This window comes from Chenopodium quinoa, unplaced genomic scaffold, assembly GCF_001683475.1.
Source record: "Chenopodium quinoa cultivar QQ74 unplaced genomic scaffold, ASM168347v1, whole genome shotgun sequence".
NCBI lineage: Eukaryota > Viridiplantae > Streptophyta > Magnoliopsida > Caryophyllales > Amaranthaceae > Chenopodium > Chenopodium quinoa.
The window spans coordinates 6,495,364-6,510,863 of NW_018744633.1; the positions used below are offsets into that span (position 1 = coordinate 6,495,364).

Below are 15,500 nucleotides of genomic sequence, written 5' to 3' on the forward strand. Positions count from 1 at the left end.
GTTGTTAACACATGTTATAGCTAATGTGTCTTTTGATATTTATTCATTCTATTATACACCATCCGCCCCTTTAAATTCGACCATTTTGAGCAATTTTCACGGTGATTAAAGAAAGTGAAAGAAGAAATAGTAAAAATATATTGAAAAGCGAAAATCACATTTGTTTGCAAAAAAAAAAGTAGAAAGAGAATTACATAGGAAAGGAAAATTTATATGGAGAATATAATTTTGCACAAATATTATAGAGTATTTTAATACAAATTGGATGATCATTTAAAGATTAAAATTTGGCTATAAAAGTCGAACTTAAAAGAACAAATGGAATAAGAAATTAATCAAACCCTCAACGAATGAACGCATGTAACAATAATATGTTGGTACGAATTACGACAAATTCAAAGTTGCAAACTCCTTCCTCCGTTCTATGATAAATGACACACTCTTTTTTATAGACATTTTGATTTTCTATTGCTCATATACCGAAAAGTAAATGTTATTCTGTATCAAGTAAAATATTTTTTTGTTTCTTTGACAAAAATGAGTAAAATATTGTTAGATAGGTAATAAAATAAATTTTTTTATAAATCAATTAATTTCATATTGAGTAACTTTTATTAACATCCTACCTCCAATTACATTCATATGCAACTTTGGAATATTTTATATCTCATAAATAATGCTCTAATGTTGCGTATAAAGGTAATCGAAGGTAGTATAATTTTATATTAGGAATCAAATCAAAACATTAACAAATGTTTCAAATTTGACCGTATCAATTAATTTTTTTTTTATTTTTTTTTTGAAATAAATCAATTCATTAATAAAAAGTAAATAGATACGTGCATTATGTATGCCAAGGAATAATTCAAAGAATAAAAAATCGATGAATAGGACAAGTATTGCAATTATTTAGAAACGGAAAAATACAACATAATTATACGGAATAATCAGAAAGCATCTTCCCTCTCTCTCTTTCTCTCTCCCACTCTCTCAGTCTACCATTGAAGCGCGCACTCCACGTTCTCCATTGAAGCGACTCCTGGCATTTCTTTCCTCCATTGAAGCATTTTTCGAGGTAATTTGTTGTTTCTCTTCGTAATTATCGAATATCAATTTCACAATCTAGGGTTTACCGTTGACATAATTCTCAGTATAGTGGTTATTCTAAACTCGATTATTGAATTTTTGGTTATAATTACTAATGTTATGGAAGATCATTTGGCTGCTAGAGATGAATATCATGTGATTTTTTGTGTCTAATTTGATAATTGAATCAAATTTGCGTTTAATGTTAGGTTGAACTGTGAAATTGGAGCATTTTTCCATGAAATTATGTGATTTTTTGAGCCAAATTTGATTATTGAATCGAATTTGGTTGATAATGTGTTGCAGAACCTTTTAATGTTAGGATGGAAGTCATGGAACTATAAACTTGGACCTTGTCGCCATTGGCTCAGGGTCGGGCCTGACTGAACCCATGCAAGAGCTTCAATGAGTTCTGTCTATCTAATTCCTTAAATGGTCGGGTTGGAAAGTCTTAATTTTAATTTTAATTTCTTTGTTGCTCGTTCTTGCTAGGCCGGAGTGTTAAGCATGTACTTCTCCGCATCCTCTCACACTTGGCTGTTTTTCTTACTAGTGTTATTGGTGTTATGTAGTTGTTAAATTTTGATTTATTTATACTAAATGTTATTTTACTGTTTGTATTCAATTTTTGGCACATTGAAAGGATATATTTAACTGTTAATTTCGTTTATGATTATATGTAGTAGGAATATCAGTGGGAGAATTTTTGGGGTGTTTGGTTAGCTGTATGAAACATTAAAGTCCCTGTAATTGTATTCAAAGTAATGGTTTGTCGTATAAGTAAGCTTTCTGACGGACCAATTTGTTAAATTGTAAAGACGCTAGGGAGAAATGGACGCCTACTGTGAACCAACGTCATTTTTCTGGGTTGAAGAAAGTAAGGGGCAAGCTTCTACTCCAAGACCAAGAAAGAAGGTAAAAAGGAAGAAGGAATACGTGGGTTGGGGTTCAAGGGAGTTGATTGCATTTCTTGAATCAATGGGCAAGGATTGCGCCAAAGCGCTTTCCCAATATGATGTCACCAATATAATTAATCTTTATATTAATGATAAAAAGCTTGTTCACCCAGAAAATAAAAGGAGAGTTGTGTGTGATGAAAAGCTGTTTCCTCTCTTTGAAAAGAAGACCATCTTCCGGAATAAGATACATGATTTATTGGAGTCACACTTCGCCGAGAATCAAGAAGATTCAGATGACGATAATCTTGGCAGCTCTGATGAAATTGATGAAAATGGTTATTCTGTCCCTAAAAAGCTGAAAATTTTGACAACTCAGTCTAAGAAAAAGGCTCCAGAAGTCTCGAAAAGCTGCTTAGCAGCTATCAATTCTGATAATATCAAGCTCTTGTATCTGAGAAAGAGTTTGGTTCAAGAGCTGCTCAACAACCCAGAAACATTTGAAACTAAAGTAGTTGGGAGTTTTGTTCGGGTAAAATCTGACCCACATGATATTTTCCAAAAAAACTCTCATCAGCTTCAACTTGTCACAGGTATCGGTCTTTGAACATGCATTTAGTATTAAGATTCATACAATTTGCACCTCTGTTTTGCTGATTGTTATAACTCCTGCCTAATTTTACTATATTAGAAAGATTCACTTATTAATTTTAAGGTGTCAAGGAAGATACTCCAGCTGGTGAAACAAAGCCCTCTATGCTTCTGCAAATTTTAGGCATGACAGATGTCATAAGCATATCTGAACTTTCAGATGACATTTTTTCAGAGGTAAATTTGTTCTTCAGTATATAAACTGATTAGGACTTTATCCATTTATATATATATTTTTTGCCAGTTGGTAATTTACGCTGTATATTGTAAGTTTATGCACTTGAAATACTTTTTCCACTTTTACTTGTCCTGCCCTGTGCAAATCACTAGTCTGGTGTTAAGGATTAATGCATTTTAATTGATTCTGCACACGTGAGGTGAGTATCAGGTGACAAGAAACTCTAAGTATCATTGATTGTCACTGCGAAAGAATTCTCTAAATTATTGAGTGTAATGTTGGAAATTGTCTTAACCTATCTTGTTACTGCTTGCATGTTTCCTTTTGTGTAACGATCTCGTGTCTTAGATTAATTCTTATACAGGCAGCTTTAGATGTTCGCTACCTGGAACAAAGCTGATATAAAACCCCTGTATTGTCTACTCAGCTGATACTTTCTGTACTGTAGGAAGAAATTGAGGAATTGCGTAGTAGAGTTAAAGACGGTTTACTGAAGCAGCCTACCATTGTAAGTTGTTGAGATTTTGTTTGTTCTTGATTGTATTTCATTTCCCATTGTCTTCTTATAAGTTTCCAACTTTTCATGGCTTTGCTGTAGTAGGATTTTCATTCATCTTTACTTTCATGATTTTTTGAACATGAACAGGGTGAACTTGAACAAAAAGTAGTTGTTCTGCACGAGGACATAACTAAACATGTATGTATACTGTTCTCTCATTGCATTTGATATTATCTATAACTTAGCTGCTTGACTGTTAGCTGGGATGTATTGTCTATGTTGACTATGTAGGCTTGTACTCATGTAATTTAAAATTTTGTTGGCAAGCTGTCTGTTGGTCCGTTTGCATTTTTTTTTTCCAAGAAGTAATTGTGCATATATTCGCAAGCTACTTTATGTCTTCTCAATCTTAGTTATTTTACTTGTCTGATGCCATTTTTAATTTTTCATATCTTCTAACTTCTTTTGATCTCATCCCAAGATGGGACATAATCATGCAAGGAGTCTATCACTTATCTGGTGGTGCTTTTGAATTTGAAAACTTTCCTTGATTAAGATAGACATGTCCCAGAAACAGAGGAGAGAGAAATGCATCAAAGGCACAGACTGCCTGTCGCTGGTTAAAGTTTACTGGAGTTTTTTTTAGCTCGTACTTGTTAAGACTTTCAGCTTTAACCTTTTGATAAAATTTGTTTTAACATGTTAAAACTGCAGATATTCATGACTAATATGAATGATTGGCGACCTTCCTGTTTTCCAAAAAACACCAGACGTGCTTAGAGCGATAATTATTTGTTAGTTATTCACGACTAATATGAACGAGAATTATTAATTATACAGTAATATATATGTAAAGAAACTGGTGTGGGATATGATAATGAGACCTAATTCCAAACACCAATTTTGGTATGTACTGAATTTTTAGAATCTTGTCTTTTTCCCGATTATTAATTATACAGTAATATTCAGAGTAGATATAAGGTATTACTAAGTTACTCCTCTCTCTCTCTCTCTCTCTCTTTTAGCCCCCCTTATCTGCTCTCAATATTCCTTTTTCTTTTTATTTCGTTCTTTTTTTTATATATTATTATTTAACTTGTTTTAACCTGTTAGTCCTAATCTGATATTATTCCATTCAAAGCTTGCACGTATTTAAGTCAATCGTTTGATGACACAGCTGCTTGATAGTTTCATAACTTGCTGACACATTTGAGAGGTCTAGTTAAAACTAAATGATGCAGACTCTGTTTGGTTTGACAGAAAACATTTTCAATAGGAAAGGTTTTTACGGAAATCATTTTTTCAGAGCAATATACAATTGTAAAATTGGCTCTTTTTTGATTTGTTCCTTACAAGAAAATTTAGAGAAAAATGGAAATGGAAGGGAGAGGAGAGATGGGTGGAGATAAAAAGGGGGGTAAGGAATAGAGAGGGAAGTCAAGCTTCCCTTCCTCAACATAGGTAATTGTTTTCTGCACTTGGTAGTTTTTTCTTCACTCTTTGGGAATTTTTTTTTTCTATTCCATTACAGACCAAGTTAAGGAAAAATGGTAAAATAACTTTCCTGGATAATGTTTCCTCCCATCCAAACTCTCTTATATTAATATTTATCAAAATGTGTACTACCATCAGGATAGTTACAAATTTCATATATATGTTCCTCTAAATTATTTTGTGAGAGCCCAAAATGCATAGTTTCAGCAGGATATTATAGAAGAATGTGTAAGGCTTTATGCCCTGAAGAGAACCCAGTTTACCAATAATCTTTCTTGCCAATGTTCTTATTTGAGAATCCTTTATGTTTTGTTACTTCAAACAATTTGTCTTTGGATTTTAAGAAGATTCACCGAAAATGCCTTTTTTTTTTTCCTCTTTTTTTGAATGATAATTATAATTTGAATGGATTGGAAATGAGTTTAGGGCGTGAGAGAAATTTTAAGTGTATTCTCAGACTCCAACTTTTTAGATTTATGACATTCTCCAAGTAGGAGATAGGGACATTATTTTCTAGATACGTGTATTCTTACTAGTCAAATTTATGACATTCTTGCGACTTAAAAGTGATGACATTCTATTTGATGTAAAGAGATAAGAGAATTTGGTAAATGTAGTTATATTAATTTTTGCTCCTTCATGTAACATAGTCATTACTTAGTTGCTGCTATCTACTCTCTTGAAGTGCTTTTCCTAGTTATTATGCTGTTAACTTGATTGAATCACACACACCTTGATCTGAAGTTTTTTTTTCTAACTCATTATAATTTGAGCTCTGGGAAAATTTGGATCTGCCATGATATTGCAAAGCTTTGTTTGTTGATTTCTTCATATTTGATAAGTCAAGCACTGTAAATTCCTATCTAGCTATTCTACGTATTGTTTATAACTTTAAATTGCTCCCTAAAATCACAGTTTCAGCATCCATATCCTTAGGTTAGTATGTGGTGACTTGTCATGAGTTTGATACTTAACATGCTGAACGAATACTATAGTAGTCAAATGGAGAGTAAGAACTTGAAGTTTTTGTATCATTGTCTCAGAAGGTTCTGTAGTGTTTGTGAGGTGCCTTTTTCTTATCATGTCGAGTACTCGAGTGTGAACCTGTTAGGAATATAAAGTTTCTTTTTTTACTTTCCTTTTTTTAAGATTTAAATAGTAGGGACAATGTGGTTGGTTAATTTCTTTCTAAATCTTATTGTGATATGTAAAAATTTGGCAATAAAGTATTTAACATGATATATTTGAGTCTTTTCTTGATCACAGTGGCTTGCAAAAGAACTTGTACTTCTCAAGAATCTTATAGATCGTGCAAATGAGAAGGGATGGCGTCACAGATATCCTTTACTACTATTTCGCTAACTTTCACTATTGGTTATTATTTAAAAGTAACGAGGATGCTAGACCTGATGTATTGGTTTTGAATCTTTGTCTTGGGATACCATTTCTATTGGTTTTCCACAAGCAGGATTAAATTCGGTGCATGGCATAACAAATATGTGCTCCTCTGTTGTCTAATGTGCTCACATTTGAATAATTATATGATGCTCCTGCTTATCCTTTACTAGTTTTACAGTGAGAGAGTACTTGGACAGAAGGAAGCTGCTTCAGTCACCTGATGAACAATCACGCCTGCTCAATGAGATTCCAAAGGTGATGGCAGAAGAAGTTAAACCAGAATTAGTTTCTGAACCTGCTCCTGATGATTCGCCAAAAGCTGCTGACTGGGACTGGGAACCTTTTAATTTCTCATCAACTAAAAAAGATGTGACAAAGCCAGAAGTCTTAATTAATCAGAATGGTCCAGGTCTGCACTTTTACTTTAACTTTTGTGTCTGTTCAGAATAGGGTATGTCTCGGGTTCTCTCATTTGGAGCACCCTTACCTGCACTTGCTGTGCATTTGAGATCATTAATAACTCATTAACTTGGTATGGCTTCTGCAATGATCATTCTGAAACTTTTAAAGCTTTAGTAATAAATAGTCAATACAATTTTGAATTTTGGTTACATGGGTTTTAAATTTTCTACCCTGCTTATTGCTAGCCCCAAGAATTCGTAATCTGGTTTTTGGGGCTGTTAATAAAAGGATATCTGAAATTAAATTGTTAGTTGAATCTTGTATTAACTTTTTTTGGGTAGTGGTGAAAAATTGATAGCTTGATATCATCTAAAGTGTAGAAATTGAAGTTTTAAAACCTTCTTACATGATCTTTCCATGTATATCTTTGTTCTTACTGTTGGGGTTTATTACTGTGCATTAATTGCAGTGGCAAGTGTGCTTTGAGGGTTTTGGTCATTTCTTACTATACACGGTATATATTGGTAAATAGTGGCCATTGATTATTGTAGTTTAATTATTGTTATATATATATTTCTTGCATCAAATTCTGTCAGACTACCCTTACGGTTTTGAAGTTGATTCAATGTACTCAAAGATTATAAGACTAAAGACTGACAGGAGAAAATTGGAATAGTCACGAAATAACACATAAAGCAGCATCCTGGTACTGTAATTTGAGTTGTTGCCTACTCTAGGTGGGCTAGAGCCTAGAGGGTGTTATGTTCTTAATTTAGCACACTCAATTCTTGTCGTGGGTAAATTTTGCAAATTTAATCAGCATGTCAAATACAGAGTACTCTGTATATTTTTGGTGTATGATCGAGGAAAATAATTATTAAGGTGATTAATATGTTCATTACTTGGTAATTCATATGGTGATGTCTTGCATCATATTTATAAGCACTGGTATTAGAGAAGAAAAAAAAAAAGGATTGGGTGTGCTTTTATGTGGGACCATTATAAATCAATTGACTCTATGCTATAGTTTAGTCCCTGGATTACTTGTTGAAGCTAGTCTGTAAAGGCAGGGCAATTTCTTTGTGATTCCTTGGTTTTGAAGCTTGCCATTTCAACTGTTCAAATACTTGGTGTTAACTCTATACTGGAACATGTTCCCTATTCCATTTCGTTTTTATAATTGTTAATAGATACAGAGTACTTCAGTGCTACACCTATCTCGCTATTGTCTATGCTATTTCCTCCTCCCTTTTTAGTAACAACTAAACTGATTTGTGACAGTATTTCCCATTGAGCTTCAAATTATTTCTTTCAATTTGATGAAGTTAAAAAATTGACTAGGTTAGCTCGTGTTTTCTACTCCTCTTCATTATAGTTTTTCTCCCTCAAGCTCAATGGCTGAACTTCACGCACACCATGATGACCAATATAATGTATAATATTCAGTGCAGCCATCATTGGCTAGCATGCCCTAGCAATACATGGAAAATTGACCCTTTATTCTAGTCAATCTCCTTTATTAGGAGGGCCAAGTTTCATTCAATATATTAATTGCCAATTTAATTTATTTTTTTCATTTGTTTTGAATATTTCAAAACATATTTGTCAATTACACTTAACTATATCAAGACCTACATTTTCCTTGAGGTAGTCAACTCAGCTTGAGACACGATCTTGATGAAATTATCCAGTACACCAATCAACACTATTATGTATCCCTCGTCTCATTAACTGCGTAGTTAGATTGTTCTGAAATAGGTCCAAGTGTATATAATTAACACTTTGCTTTCTATCATTTTTTTGTTTTCCATCTATTATGAGTTATGCTTGTAAATTCCAATGTTGAAGCATTTGTTAAATATACCGGGTCCCTGCTTTATTATTTGAATCCTGTATGTCATGTTATGCAGTGATGAAATCTTTCCTAGTTACTCCTTGTTCATTAAAACTACTTTACTTAATTGCTTTTGAAGCAATCATCAGTACAGGTAGCATGTTTCCTTTATTACCAGTTATTTCTTTATGGTTGTTAACGAAGTTCCACAACTTTTTGCAGCAGCGGCTGTGGCAGCTGAAGTCAGCACAAGAAGCAATGGTGATGCACATACTTATAGCCCTGAAGAAAGATGCCAGCTTGGAACTGGCTCTTTGGCATCAGTAATAAACTTATCTGCTCAATCCTTAGAACCGAAGGAAAGAGAAGCTCCTAAAGTAGAAGCAGTTAATGTCAAAGGCAATGGCAATGGCAATGGTTACATAGAGTTCTCAAACTTAAATCACCTAGGCATCCCCAATGGGACAAAGCAAGAAAGCAATGGTCATATACAGCTCCCGAACTCAAAAGAATTGAAAACGATTCAACCAGTGGTAATTGATTTGAGTGATAGTGACGAAGAGCAAGAAAATCCTAGTGTTGGGACCCAAATTCCAAGACAACGAGAAAATCCTGGTGTTGGTGCCCGAATTCCAAGACCACAAGAAAATCCTGGTGGTGGTACCCAAATTCCAAGACAACGAGAAAATCCTGGTGTTGGTGCCCGAATTCCAAGACCACAAGAAAATCCTGGTGGTGGTACCCGAATTCCAAGACCACAAGAAAATCCTGGTGTTGGTGCCCGAATTCCTAGACCACAAGAAAATCCTGGTGTTGGTGCCCGAATTCTAAGGCCACAAGAAAATCCTGGTATCGGTACCCAAATTCCAAGACCTCAAGAAAACCCTGGTGTTGGGACCGAAATTCCAAAACCTCATGCGGAGCAGTCATTGTGGCATTACTTGGATCCTCTAGGAAGAGTCCAGGGACCATTCTCCTTAATATCCTTAAAGCGGTGGAGTGATGCAAACTATTTCCGACCTGATTTTAAAGTTTGGGCAAATGGACAGGGCCCTCAGCAAGCAGTTCCATTGACCCTTGTTCTTCGGCATATTTTCCCAAATTGATTAAGGATTGTGTACATACAATGCTGTCCAGAGCAATTTTTTCCAACTGTAACTTTATGTAAAGATTGCACAAGTTTTTAGGTCTAGGCCTTTCTGTATGAACGAACCTCAGTTATAGTTTTTTGAGATGAACAATTTTTGGGCTGATGTGTCTTATTCAGTTCATGTTACATCTCATAGTACCAGACTATCAACTCTTGATATGAAATAAATGGTTGGTTCTTTTTTCTCTCACAGGTCACAGGCTCACAGCTTACCTTGTTCCAGTGTTACATAATTTGTGAATCCTCCAATGAACTGGTGAATCGAAATAGGGCGATACTTGAAAGAGGTACTTTGTAGCCAAATAAGTTGGTGAATTGAGGTTTTATAGTTACAAAGTTTAATAACAATGCCTTGTACTACTATCAGATATTTTATGCTCATATGTTATACTTCCTCCATTAACTATTAATTGCAACAAATGGGTATTATATGTGTGTATATCATATTCCTTTTAATGAAATTTCAGCCCAAGGCTGATATATCAGCTTACAAACCTAAAACAAAGGTTATTTATACTTGCTATTTGGTTGTATTGTATAATTTTGTTCTAAAACGTCAAATTTTAACCTTTCATTTTGTTCTAAAACATCAAAGCTTATCAAATATATATATATATATATATATATATATATATATATATATATATATATATATATATATATATATATATATATATATTTTATTTATTTTTTTTTGCTAATTTCGAGTTCGATTTGAAACTTTAGGGACTAAAATAACCCCCCTAAAATCTTAACGGGACTTTTTGGGATGCAAATCGAGGAAAAAAAAAAGATTCGGTGGCAATTAACAAGTTAATAGTACTTGCGTTAAAAAAAATAAAAAAAAACAAGTTATTTACTTTAGGGCTGTAATTTGCAATTTTTTAAAAATGGTTGTAACTGCCAAAATATATATTTTAAATAGATGCAATTGGCAAATTTTTCTAATTCATATACTAAGCATTACTAAATTTTATTACAGCTTTATTTGGAATTGGGGGGACATATACCCTTTGTTCCCAACTCCATCACTGCTTGTAATCCTAAGCTCATATGGAGTAATAAATATTCTCATTGTATTAACTACGGAGAAAATGAAAGAAACTGAATTTGAAGAACAAAAAAATACGAGTATCAAATAAATACTCATTTGTATTAAGTTGTACAAAATGAAAGAAAAAAAAAAAATTTAAGGAAAAAAAAAAAAAAAAAAAAAAAGAAGTATCATCAAATTAAAACGTCATAACATAAAAACGGATGGAGTACTATAGAAACGGAATGTTGTGGAGGGGCTAACTGGATAAAGCTTCCCCTTGTAATCCATGCTCATTTTGCTTTTCAAATTCAAGAATTTGAATCAAAAATCATTCAATAGAAGTCCTGTTAGCCGCGTAAATAAAAAGCTACTACTAATCATTCTTGATTACCTCTTTTGAATAAGACCCTTCAATTCAAAACATTTGAATTTTAGGGATGACATCTTCATTATGACTTTAACTATACTGTTGGAATATCACAAGAGGTTTCCCTCACGAAAAGGAGATTTGACAAGAAAATTCTACAAAACATATTATTGTACTTGGAATTATAATTGGCCAACTTAATTCGGCCTCAAGCAACGAATACCGCCAACATTACAACAGATTACTTCAACTTTAAAAGATGTAATAAGAATGATTATGTGACAGATTGTGTTCATAACAATAATACCAATATGACATTAAATATATAATTAGAAATATAATGCAACAGATTGTTCATAAAAATAAGGAATACCATAACGACATTACAATTGACACAGTTTGACACACGAAAAACAAAAATGAAAAACCAACCACCACGATGATCCAGCTGGTTGCTGACTCGCTTCCAGCCAATCACTTATTCCGGAATATAGAAAATACTAGCAACTGAAATAAACCTTGCATCTTAATACGAGTACTTAGTATGATATTGAATTAAACTGGATATTAGATATCACTCTTCTTCCGACTCGGACTCAGCACTCTGGAGCCACTCCACAAAAGGTTTGACAAACTTCCAAATAGATGAACTCTTGTTGTTGCCAGTTGATCCCTTCTCGTACCACTCGACAATGGTTTCTTCCTCCAGCAAATCGGCATCATAAAGAAACTTCAGAGCCACTGCTACATCCTTGACAGCATCGGGGCTAGCTTTTCCACAGAAGGACTCAATGGCATGCAACAGGATTGGCTGTGAACCTTCAGCATAAGCTAGGGCAGCAACAATGTAGTTCTTTTTCTTATTGACCTCCTTTGCAAATCCCTTCTGCAAGCCGTCAAAGAGAGCCTCAAACACAGCATCCACAACCTCTTGGGGGGTACCTGAGCACGAGGTTAAGTGGGTTTTCAACTGATTTGCAGTTGGACCTTGCTTCAGATATTCCTTCAAGCCTCTGATAAGAGTCTCTTGTGGGTCAGCAGAGAGAGTGCCATTTTGTTCTTTAACCTCAGGTTCTGGTTTGCGAGGTGGGGACTTCTTCCGAGGAGGAGATTTCTCTTCAGTTGAGAGCATCACCATGTCAGCTGTCACAGCACTAAGCTGCTCTGTTATCCTCTTCTTAGCAGCCTCCATAGATGTGTCGGTTAGCCATTGAACATCGTCCCCATCGTCATCATCTTCATCATCAACATCAACAAAAGGTTCATTATCACCAGCCTGGCTTCCAGTAGGAGAATGGTCTTCATCAGAACCCTGGGTCTTCTTCTTGGTTGACTTAGATGCACCTTCTTTTGAGGACTTCTTCTGCTTCGCTGCCTTATCGGCAGCTTCACCATTCTTGAGGCGTTCCTTCTCAGCCCTCCTCAAGGCCTTCTTGTCCTTAGATGATTTCTTCACTTCAGGAGGGTTCTTAAGAATAAAGGTAGTGAGCTTGTCTCTCATATCCACATCAGACACAAACCCACAAGCAGCACATTTAAGCTGCAACATCTGAGTCTTGGTTATCAGAATCTCAGTCTCAGGGTTGCCACACCCATAGCACTGAACATATTTCTTGATAAAATTCTCCAGAAGTCCAGCAAGTTTTGCTGTATCATGAGCTCCATTAACAAGGGAAACCCCTGTCTTTTCGTCAAATTTGGATTGAGCTCCAAGCTCACAACCAAAGTACTTCGTCGTGTAGGCAGCAGGCCGAGCCAAGGCTTTCGCTATGTCAACCATGTTGACAATGTTGGTTTTGATGCCATTACCACGACCTTCAATCTTTGTGACCATCCTAGGCATCTTATACCTGTAGAAGGCATCATCACGGTTTCCAGCACCAATGTTCTGAAGTGCCATATTGCCTTATGAAGAAATTGGAGTTTGTTAGGAGGCAATGAGAGGAAGCGCTGATATCTGAAGGAAAGAAGGCTGCATATAAGTGCAACCCTGATGATTAAGAGAATAACCGTCAATATTCCCAATATGCATACAACTCAATTTTCCGGAGGTATGACTATCCTTTTTTCTAGACGTAGGGCAATATTCTCCAAGCAAGCCGATTGATGACAAAAAGAGAGAGGCTCGTTCAGACATAAAAAAAGCTTCGAACTCCACTTTTACGAACTGCGGCTACAGCACGGCTATTGCCAATCCTACAGCCAAGAACACTAAAATAAATAAGTCATGAACAAAAAAGGAACTCAGTCATAGCAAAAACAACATGTAAACAAGTAAACACGAAACCCTACAGCTCAAATATGATACGATAGGAGTTAAGGCACATTGACAGCAGAATCAATGTTGGCCATAGAAAAATAACAAATTAATTCCTTAAACAATAAAAGTTGTTCATAAACCCTAATCAAACGCAGTAGGTTCGGCAACTCGTTCACACGAAACCAGCAAATCATTCAACAAGGAACATCCAAAATAGCAAACAAATAGTTTGTTTCCATTTTTATATTGTTATCGAACACATTAGGGCAAAAAGTAAAGCTAAAAAAACTATTGACAACCACCTATTATGGAACAACATCAACTTAGCAAAAAGAATCTTAAAAAGGTGAAATAATCATTCAGCCGCAACCAAATTTCATTGCAGATCTTAGAAAAAATCAATAGATGCTCAAAACACCAAAAATAACTTAACATCAATTTTCATGAAAACCTCAAAAAATCTAACGTTATAAATTAATCAACACAACCAATAACAAAAACAATATTCCTCCGTAAACATAACAAAAAGGTCAACCCTAATTCATACTCCTATCAACAAATCCAAACACGACGAACACATACATCAAAAAAATCATCAATTAATCCAACAAAAACATCATAAATCAATGCGTCAACAAATTTAGGTCAAAGAATATTTCATCGGAATCAATTAATCGAAAATCAAACAACAAAACCAATAATAAAAAGCAAGAAATCGACGAAAATCAAACATATAAACAGATCTAAGATAAAATTCATTGAATAAGCAGATAAATTGCAATAATAATTGAAGAAATTACTGTATGATTGAGAGAGAGGATGAAGAATACCTGGTAATCGAGGAAAAGGTGAGGAGAGAGAGAGAAAGGAGCAGGCAAGAGAGGAGAGAGAAAATGAAGAGAGAGATTGAGTCGGCAGTAACGTAGCGGCGGTACATTAGAAGGGCAACATGTTTGGTCATATTTATATCCACAAATCACACAATTTTAATCCTACTAATATTCTGATTATTATTGTTAATTTTAGGAAGTAGACAAAGGAAAAATATTGTGATTTTTAGAATTCTAACCCTAGTTGGCTTTATCTTAGACCTTTGTAGAGTTTTGTAAAGTTTTATCCCATCCACTTCTTTTAAAATTGTTATAAATAATTAGAAAATTGGTGATGGGTTTATAGTGGGCTTATATTATAGCTCGACTTTTGAGTGGGTAGGTTGTAATTCGAACATTTGCCCTAAAATTAAGTCAAATATGTCATAACTAAGGAACCGCCTTAAACTTTTTTTTGAAAATCTTAAGATCAAACCTTATAGAATGCGGGCTTTTAGTCCAATAAAATTTGTTATGTACACCTGGGTGTACTGTACACCCAACTAACTTAAAATTAGTTTTTGCTTTTCATTTGATGATAAAATGAAAACCAATCATCACAATGAGAACAAATACTCGTGGATGTACGGTACACTCGGATGTATATAACAACTTCTCTTAGTCCAAAAGTGAATCCATGCGAACCTTGAACTAAACATTCCTAAAATTAGTGCCTGATGCTTTTTTCCTTCTAGTGTGTCTTGCAATCCACTACACAGCTTAATTTGTTTTTTTGATCATCCTGTATAGACATGACAGGGTAAAGTCGTATCCCCTAATCAAAAGTAATTACCTAAGTCTTCTAACTAAAACAGATAGGGAAGTAGGGTCGATCTCCACAGGGAAACAAGTCTTTCTATTCCTAATTAACTATTATAATCTAGATTAGGAAGTAACCAATATTTATATTTAAATATGAAACTAAACTACTAAGATTGAGAATAGGGAGAAAATAATATATAAAAGGATCTAGGGTATAGGGTCACCAATAAATAATACTCCAGGGTAAAACATAGTAATCAATCATTGACATTGCATAAATAACACGATTAACAGGCTCTCGCAATTTATTAATCAACATAGATCTAACAGGCTCTCGCAATTTACTAGATCTAAATTCTTATTGAAAATAGCCTTTAATATCAAATTAATATCTGCTCGATTCATCAATTCAATATTGCTATACTTTTACAAGCCGCAATTGTAAAACATTAAAACAATTTAATAAGAAATTATCATGCAATACCAATAATCAATAATAGTCAATCATCAATGCATCAATTAACCAGATTGCAAAGGGCTTTCTCTACGTATTACAATCACAGAATTAATCTACCGGTATTAAATCTCATCTCTCGAATCTCGACTTAACCATTTATA

At 34.3% G+C, this 15,500-nt stretch overlaps 2 protein-coding genes across 7 annotated transcripts; one reads left to right on the top strand and one right to left on the bottom strand.

Annotated features, from left to right (window-relative positions):
• Positions 1-855: 855 nt before the first annotated feature.
• On the top strand, positions 856-9,780 carry LOC110701337 (uncharacterized protein At5g08430-like). 5 transcript variants are annotated; one of them, XM_021878984.1, is made up of 9 exons: positions 856-1,075; positions 1,905-2,575; positions 2,698-2,810; positions 3,260-3,319; positions 3,458-3,508; positions 6,071-6,141; positions 6,379-6,611; positions 8,661-9,053; positions 9,132-9,780. In XM_021878984.1, exons 2-9 carry the CDS (start codon positions 1,918-1,920, stop codon positions 9,542-9,544), a joined length of 1,992 nt encoding a protein of 663 aa, XP_021734676.1. In that variant the 5' UTR covers positions 856-1,075; positions 1,905-1,917; the 3' UTR covers positions 9,545-9,780. The 5 variants fall into 5 exon arrangements, with proteins under 5 accessions (XP_021734676.1, XP_021734674.1, XP_021734675.1 ...); XM_021878981.1 differs by adding an exon at positions 1,393-1,521 and having other exon boundaries at positions 858-1,075; positions 8,661-9,780; XM_021878982.1 differs by having other exon boundaries at positions 857-1,075; positions 8,664-9,780.
• A 1,456-nt stretch (positions 9,781-11,236) lies between these two features.
• Positions 11,237-14,208, bottom strand: LOC110701339 (eukaryotic translation initiation factor 5-like). Of its 2 annotated transcripts, none has more exons than XM_021878985.1 (2): positions 14,082-14,208; positions 11,237-13,187 (listed from the first exon to the last, which is right to left on the bottom strand). In XM_021878985.1, exon 2 carries the CDS (start codon positions 12,889-12,891, stop codon positions 11,566-11,568), a length of 1,326 nt encoding a protein of 441 aa, XP_021734677.1. In that variant the 5' UTR covers positions 12,892-13,187; positions 14,082-14,208; the 3' UTR covers positions 11,237-11,565. The 2 variants fall into 2 exon arrangements, with proteins under 2 accessions (XP_021734677.1, XP_021734678.1); XM_021878986.1 differs by having other exon boundaries at positions 11,237-13,202; positions 14,082-14,203.
• Positions 14,209-15,500: the final 1,292 nt, after the last annotated feature.

Coding starts and splice junctions, on each gene's coding strand:
- LOC110701339 (XM_021878985.1), bottom strand. CDS start 12,891: ATGGCACTTCAGAACATTGGTGCTGGAAACCGTGATGATGCCTTCTAC.
- LOC110701337 (XM_021878981.1), top strand. CDS start 1,918: ATGGACGCCTACTGTGAACCAACGTCATTTTTCTGGGTTGAAGAAAGT. Junction 2,811..3,259: donor CAGATGACATTTTTTCAGAG/GTAAATTTGTTC, acceptor TCTGTACTGTAG/GAAGAAATTGAGGAATTGCG. Junction 3,509..6,070: donor ACGAGGACATAACTAAACAT/GTATGTATACTG, acceptor TCTTGATCACAG/TGGCTTGCAAAAGAACTTGT.